This window comes from Lucilia sericata, unplaced genomic scaffold, assembly GCF_015586225.1.
Source record: "Lucilia sericata isolate MDLA Ls3-8-SP2 unplaced genomic scaffold, ASM1558622v1 Contig004124F_arrow, whole genome shotgun sequence".
NCBI classification, from domain to species: domain Eukaryota; kingdom Metazoa; phylum Arthropoda; class Insecta; order Diptera; family Calliphoridae; genus Lucilia; species Lucilia sericata.
In genome coordinates, this window is record NW_023997153.1 from 1 (window position 1) to 8741 (window position 8741).

At 31.6% G+C, this 8741-nt stretch overlaps 1 protein-coding gene across 1 annotated transcript; it reads left to right on the forward strand.

Annotated features, from left to right (window-relative positions):
• Positions 1–4527: 4527 nt before the first annotated feature.
• LOC119615114 lies at positions 4528–5450 on the forward strand. The gene is made up of 2 exons (XM_037971189.1): positions 4528–5136; positions 5341–5450. The coding sequence occupies exons 1-2, from the start codon at positions 4596–4598 to the stop codon at positions 5418–5420; spliced, it is 621 nt and encodes a 206-aa protein (XP_037827117.1). The 5' UTR covers positions 4528–4595; the 3' UTR covers positions 5421–5450.
• The last annotated feature ends 3291 nt before the right edge of the window (positions 5451–8741 follow it).

An 8741-nucleotide genomic window follows, 5' to 3' on the forward strand; every position in this document is an offset into this window, starting at 1 on the left:
AGACTATAGACTAGACTATAGACTAGACCATAGACTAGTCTATAGACTACACCATATACTAGACTATATACTAAACTATAAACTAGACTATAGACTAGACTATAGACTAGACTATAGACTAGACTATAGACTAGACTATAGACTAGACTATAGACTAGACTATAGACTAGACTATAGACTAGACTATAGACTAGACTATAGACTAGACTATAGACTAGACTATAGACTAGACTATAGACTAGACTATAAACCAGACTATAGACTAGACTATAGAATAGACTATGGACTAGACTATAGACTAGACTATAGACTAGACTATAGACTAGACTATAGACTAGACTATAGACTAGACTATAGACTAGACTATAGACTACTATAGACTAGACTATAGACTAGACTATAGACTAGACTAGACTAGACTATAGACTAGACTATAGACTAGACTATAGACTAGACTATAGACTAGACTATAGACTAGACTATAGACTAGACTATAGACTAGACTATAGACTAGACTATAGACAGACTATAGACTAGACTATAGACTAGACTATAGACTAGACTATAGACTAGACTATAGACTAGACTATAGACTAGACTATAGACTAGACTATAGACTAGACTATAGACTAGACTATAGACTAGACTATAGACTAGACTATAGACTAGACTATAGACTAGACTATAGACTAGACTATAGACTCGACTATAAACTAGACTATAGACTAGACTATAGACTAGACTATAGACTAGACTATAGACTAGACTATAGACTAGACTATAGACTAGACTATATAGACTAGACTATACTAGACTAGACTATAGACTAGACTATAGACTAGACTATAGACTAGACTATAGCTAGACTATAGACTAGACTATAGAATAGGACTATAGACTAGACTATAGAATAGACTATAGATTAGACTATAGACTAGACTATAGACTAGACTATAGACTAGACTATAGACTAGACTATAGACTAGACTATAGACTAGACTATAGACTAGACTATAGACTAGACTATAGACTAGACTATAGACTAGACTATAGACTAGACTATAGACTAGACATAGACTAGACTATAGACTAGACTATAGACTAGACTAGACTAGACTATGGACTAGACTATAGACTAGACTATAGACTAGACTATAGACTAGACTAAGACTACTATAGACTAGACTATAGACTAGACTATAGACTAGACTATAGACTAGACTATAGACTAGACTATAGACTAGACTATAGACTATACTTAGACTAGACTGTAGACTAGACTATAGACTAGACTAGACTAGAGTATAGACTACACTATAGACTAGATAGACTAGACTATAGACTAGACTATAGACTAGACTATAGACTAGACTATAGACTAGACTATAGACTAGACATAGACTAGACTATAGACTAGACTATAGACTAGACTATAGACTAGACTATAGACTAGACTATAGACTAGACTATAGACTAGACTATAGACTAGACTAGACTAGAACTAGACTAGACTATAGACTAGACTATAGACGATATAGACTAGACTATAGACTAGACTATAGACTAGACTATAGACTAGACTATAGACTAGACTATAGACTAGACTACAGACTAGAGTATAGACTAGACTATCGACTAGACTATAGACTAGACTATAGACTAGACTATAGACTAGACTATAGACTAGACTATAGACGACTATAGCTAGACTATAGACTAGACTATAGACTAGATATAGACTGGACTCTAGACTAGACTATAGACTATACTATAGATTAGACTATAGACTAGGCTATAGACTAGACTATAAATACTATAGACTAGACTATAGACTGGGCTATAGACTAGATTATCGACTAGACTATAGACTAGACTAGACTATAGACTAGACTATAGACTAGACTATAGACTAGACTATAGACTAGACTATAACTAGACTATAGACTAGACTATAGACTAGACTATAGACTAGACTATAGACTAGACTATGACTAGACTATAGACTAGACTATAGACTAGACTATAACTAGACTATACTAGACTGATTTTACACTTGCGAAAGCTTTAAAATTTTTCACTTTACTTAAAATCACTAAATTGGTATTACGTATACTCACCTATCACTTTGGTGAGAGAGTGCAAGTGTTAAAAGAATTCTGAGTGTAAATGAATTGTTTTTTGCTCTTTTGGTTGTTGTTAATAAAAAAAAGAGGGGGGGTTGTACTGTAAAAAAATGGCGTACTCACACACAGCAAATTATATTGTGATTTTTTTTTACATTAAAATGAAATACAAAATACAGAATATTTTAGCTCGTGAACGGAAGTAGACGTGTAGACGCGTTATAACGGTTTAGCGGACTCGGAGAAATGACTAAATTTTCAAAATTGAAAATAACGAAAATCTTTAGGAAAATTTTGCTCGTAAACGAAAACGTTTAGGATAAATTATACAAAGTTTTTAACGAAATCAAGTGTGTGTTTTTAAAAAAAAATTTATTTATTAAATAAATGAAAAAAATGAAATTAAACAAAATGAATTATTTTCTAAAAATATGTTTTTAAAGTGGTGCATAAATCAACATTTTAATAAAGTAATGATAAAAAAATTTGAAATAAATAACAAAACAAAAAAAAAATGAGTAAAAAGTGAATTTCGACTGGTTCATAAACGTACTCAGTTTTAGTTTAGTTCTAGTTCGGTTCTAGTTCAGTTCTAGTTCTAGTTCAGTTCTAGTTCAGTTCTAGTTCAGTTCTAGTTCAGTTCTAGTTCAGTTTCTAGTTCAGTTCTAGTTCAGTTCTAGTTCAGTTCTAGTTCAGTTCTAGTTCAGTTTAATTCAGTTCTAATTCAGTTCTAGTTCAATTCTAGTTCAGTTTCTAGTTCAGTTCTAGTTCAGTTCTAGTTCAGTTCTAGTTCAGTTCTAGTTCAGTTCTAGTCAGTTCTAGTTCATTCTAGTTCAGTTCAGTTCTAGTTCAGTTCTAGTTCAGTTCTAGTTCTAGTTCAGTTCTAGTTCAGTTCTAGTTCAGTTCTAGTTCAGTTCTAGTTCAGTTCTAGTTCAGTTCTAGTTCAGTTCTAGTTCAGTTCTAGTTCAGTTTCTAGTTCAGTTCTAGTTCAGTTCTAGTTCAGTTCTAGTTCAGTTCTAGTTCAGTTCTAGTTCAGTTCTAGTTCATTCGTTCAGTTCTAGTTCAGTTCTAGTTCAGTTCTAGTTCAGTTCTAGTTCAGTTCTAGTTCAGTTCTAGTTCAGTTCTAGTTCAGTTCTAGTTCAGTTCTAGTTCAGTTCTAGTTCAGTTCTAGTTCAGTTCTAGTTCAGTTCTAGTTCAGTTTAGTTCAGTTCTAGTTCAGTTCTAGTTCAGTTCTAGTTCAGTTCTAGTTCAGTTCTAGTTCAGTTCTAGTTCAGTTCTAGTTCAGTTCTAGTTCAGTTCTAGTTCAGTTCTAGTTCAGTTCTAGTTCAGTTCTAGTTCAGTTCTAGTTCAGTCTAGTTCAGTTCTAGTTCAGTTCTAGTTCAGTTCTAGTTCAGTTCTAGTTCAGTTCTAGTTCCGTTCTAGTTCATTAGTTCAGTTCTAGTTCAGTTCTGGTTCAGTTCTAGTTCAGTTCTAGTTCAGTTCTAGTTCAGTTCTAGTTCAGTTCTAGTTCAGTTCTAGTTCAGTTCTAGTTCTTCGTTCAGTTCTAGTTCAGTTCTAGTTCAGTTCTAGTTCAGTTCTAGTTCAGTTCTAGTTCAGTTCTAGTTCAGTTCTAGTTCAGTTCTAGTTCAGTTCTAGTTCAGTTCTAGTTCAGTTCTAGTTCGTTCTAGTTCAGTTCTAGTTCAGTTCTAGTTCAGTTCTAGTTCAGTTCTAGTTCAGTTCTAGTTCAGTTTTAGTTCATTTAAGTTCAGTTCTAGTCAGTTCTAGTTCAGTTCTAGTTCAGTTCTAGTTCAGTCTAGTTCAGTTCTAGTTCAGTTCTAGTTCAGTTCTAGTTCAATTCTAGTTCAGTTCTAGTTCAGTTCTAGTTCAGTTCTAGTTCGTTCTAGTTCAGTTCTAGTTCAGTTCTAGTTCATTCTAGTTCAGTTCTAGTTCATTCTAGTTCAATTCTAGTTCAGTTCTAGTTCATTTCTAGTTTAGTTCTAATCAGTCTCAGCTTATTTAGAAAAATGATATGTATTAAGTGGTCAATTTGTAAGCTATAAACAAGAATTTTGAAATTTGTTTGCAATATTTCCCAATATACATAGACGTACATGCTATATGCCTTTTATATTTAAATACTACAAAAAAGCTATATATGTAATGTGTAAAAATTTGATATAATAAATTAGTAAAATGTTTTTCCTTGTCTCTAGTTTAACGACAACATCGGCAGCATATCATATATCCCAAAAAAGCAACAACACTTAATGTAAATGTACATATTAATTATAAATTTAAAATAATTAAATAAAAAACGCAACTAAAAACAGTCATGAGTTAAAATTTACAACAAATAAATAAAAAATTAAAATAACAGTGATAAGAAATTAAATAAAAGTGTGACAAACTGAAAAAGTCTATAAATAAACAAAACAAATACAAAATAAAATATGGCAACATTTATAAACGAACAACAACATCTTAATATCATAAATGATAAATCAAAACACAAAGCAGCACCAGCAACAACAACACCACTATTACTACTTTGCCAACTATACTACAGAAAATAAAAATGTCCAAGAGGAAATCAGTGATGGCAATAATGTTGATGACTTTTATCACATAAAGCAATGTTGTTATCAACCTACAACAACAATAAAAAGTAGAACACTAAACCAAAGAAACCAATATATTTTAACAACAACAACCATAACAACAGCAACCTCCACAACAACATCAAATGCAGAAACCCTCACAACAACACCAACAACGACTACATTATCACATGTTCTACATTCTCTATCATCTTACAATTGCCGTTCTTCGTTTGTCACTGTATTCTTAATGGGTTATTTACTGTTAGTTCAACATTATGCCATGGCTGCTCCACAATCGTGTATACTCTGTGATAAAAATGATTTACAAGCCAAAGATCCACAAACAAATTATGAAGAATTTCTATTTGAACATCAGGTGACGAGACAAGATGCGATAAACGCTTTGAGGCAATTAAATGAGAGTTTTTATGAAGGTGAGTAATATAATTATTTTTTTTTTTTTAATTTAAGTAGTATAACGGGTTAACAAATATCAGGAAATCTCAAATTTTATTATAGAATCTTACCATTTTTCTACTTTTACACCTTTTCCAATTATCAATATTGAATATATCTGAAATTGTATATTATAAACAAACCCTTCTAAATTTAATAATTTTGTTTTATTTCTTTTCCAGGAACCGCCTCGGATAGTTCGTGTAATGGTGTCCGTTGTACGGAAAAAGTTATGAAATATGTTTGGGACCACAATTTATAAATGATCATTGTTGGTGTGAGGTGGGCCACAGTACGGGTAAGTGATATTTATGGTTATTTTAAGTGGTATTGAGAATGATTTCAAGATATTGAAAATTTAAAAAATAAGGTTTTTTAAACTATACACTAGACTATAGAATAACTATAGACTACACTATAGACTATACTATAGACTAACTATAGACTAGACTATAGACTAGACTAGACTAGACTATAGACTAGACTATAGACTAGACTAAGACTAGACTAGACTATAGACTAGACTATAGACTAGACTATAGACTAGACTATATAGACTATAGACTAGACTATAGACTAGACTATAGACTAGACTATAGACTAGACTATAGACTAGACTATAGACTAGACTATAGACTATAGACTGACTATAGACTAGACTATAGACTAGACTATAGACTAGACTATAGACTAGACTATAGACTAGACTATAGACTAGACTATAGACTAGACTATAGACTAGACTATAGACTAGACTATAGACTAGACTATAGACTAGACTATAGACTAGACTATAGACTAGACTATAGACTAGACTATAGACTAGACTATAGACTAGACTATAGACTAGACTATAGACTAGACTATAGACTAGACTATAGACTAGACTATAGACTAGACTATAGACTAGACTATAGACTAGACTATAGACTAGACTATAGACTAGACTATAGACTAGACTATAGACTAGACTATAGACTAGACTATAGACTAGACTATAGACTAGACTATAGACTAGACTATAGACTAGACTATAGACTAGACTATAGACTAGACTATAGACTAGACTATAGACTAGACTATAGACTAGACTATAGACTAGCTATAGACTAGACTATAGACTAGACTATAGACTAGACTATAGACTGACTATAGACTAGACTATAGACTAGACTATAGACTAGACTATGACTGACTATAGACTAGACTATAGACTAGACTATAGTAGACTATAGACTAGACTATAGGACTATAGACTAGACTATAGTAGACTACTATACTAGTAGACTATAGACTAGACTATAGTAGACTATAGACTAGACTATAGACTAGACTATAGACTAGACTATAGACTAGACTATAGACTAGACTATAGACTAGACTATAGACTAGACTATAGACTAGACTATAGACTAGACTATAGACTAGACTATAGACTAGACTATAGACTAGACTATAGACTAGACTATAGACTAGACTATAGACTAGACTATAGACTAGACTATAGACAGACTATAGACTAGACTATATAGACTATAGACTAGACTATAGACTAGACTATAGACTAGACTATAGACTAGACTATAGACTAGACTATAGACTAGACTATAGACTAGACTATAGACTAGACTATAGACTAGACTTAGACTAGACTATAGACTAGACTATAGACTAGACTATAGTAGACTATAGACTAGACTATCTAGACTATAGACTAGACTATAGTAGACTATAGACTAGACTATAGACTAGACTATAGACTAGACTATAGACTAGACTATAGACTAGACTATAGACTAGACTATAGACTAGACTATAGACTAGACTATAGACTAGACTATAGACTAGACTATAGACTAGACTATAGACTAGACTATAGACTAGACTATAGACTAGACTATAGACTAGACTATAGACTGGACTGTAGACTAGACTATAGACTGGACTGTAGACTAGAGTATAGACGAGACTAGTTACTGAATTATATATACAATTCCATTATAAATTAATTTTTCCAACCTTACTGTTGCTGGTGTATTAGAATATTGCTAAGATTTAAAGCAAATCATTCTTATTAAATCTGTTACATAAAGATAAATTTGTTTACTAAACTAACATCATCTTTATAACGTCAAACAATTTATATGCCCAAAGATGAATCATACAAAAGCAACACAAGACAAGGATTTGTTTTCCAAATTCAGGCAAAATATCAGTTAGTCATAATGAATTTAGTAAAACCATAAAAGCATCGTGTGTGTATTTAATAAGATAATAATTAATTAAGATTTCTGGGATATTAAGCAGGCGTACAAGTACAACACTGTTTTCTTTTCTTTATTTTAACATTTTTCATTCTTCAATGAATTGGCGGCGTTACTCATAATAACCTTGCAATTTTAACGCATGCATTTATTATTTAGCTGCCGGATATATGTATACCATGTCCATATGATATCCATGATGTGGGACTAATACATGTAAATATATATTTATTATGGATGGCTCAGTCATCTGGAAACATTCTTGGGTACATAATAAATACCTTATTTGTATTTGTTTACAAAGGAAGTGATATTAAGATTTGAATTTTGTTGTAGAATTTAGTTACAGAAAACTTAACAGCCATTAAATATATTTGTTTTAATATGTGTTTGATCAAGCTTGAAGTTTATATCTTATATAAGTATATTTAAGATACTACTTTAGCTTTTTTACTGTAAAATATTTCAGAGTAATTATTGTGGCTTTTAAGACCATTAACAGCTCATTCGAAGTAATTTTTTTAAGGTTGGGTTCGGGTTTTGCATTTAATTTATAATTAATGTAAAATTTATGTTAAATTTACAAGAATTTATCACAGTATTGTTTATAGCAGAACATGAATATAACAAGTTTAAAACTTTTCATAATAGTTTTACTATAGCCTAGATAGGATAGAATATAGACTTCACTAGACTATATACTAGACTGTAGAATAGAGTATAACTAAACTACAGACTAGACTATATGCTAAACTATAGACTAGAATATAGGTTAAAGTAAAAACTGGACTATGACTAAAGTAAAAACTGGACTATAGATAGACTATAGATGGGTTAACTATAGACTAGACTAGACTATAGGATCGGTTGACTATAGGCTAGACAATAGATCGGCTGACTATTGACTAGACTATAGACTAGACTATAGACTAGACTAAGACTAGACTATAGACTAGACTATAGACTAGACTATAGACTAGACTATAGAACTAGACTATAGACTAGACTATAGAATAGACTAGACTATCGGAATAGACTATAGACTAGACTATAGACTAGACTATAGACTAGACTATAAGACTATAGACTAGACTATAGACTAGACTATAGACTAGACTATATAGAGACTATAGACTAGACTATAGACTAGACTATAGACTAGACATAGACTGATAGACTAGACTATAGACTAGACTATAGACTAGACTATAGACTAGACTATAGACTAGACTATAGACTAGACTATAGACTAGACTATAGACTAGACTATAGACTAGACTATAGACTAGACTATAGACTAGACTATAGACTAGACTAGA

What these genes read in the sequence shown, in the direction of transcription:
- LOC119615114 (XM_037971189.1), top strand. Translation starts at nt 4,596, where the DNA reads ATGATAAATCAAAACACAAAGCAGCACCAGCAACAACAACACCACTAT. An exon ending in AAATGAGAGTTTTTATGAAG is followed by an intron (nt 5,137 to 5,340) that starts GTGAGTAATATA and finishes TTTCTTTTCCAG; the next exon opens with GAACCGCCTCGGATAGTTCG.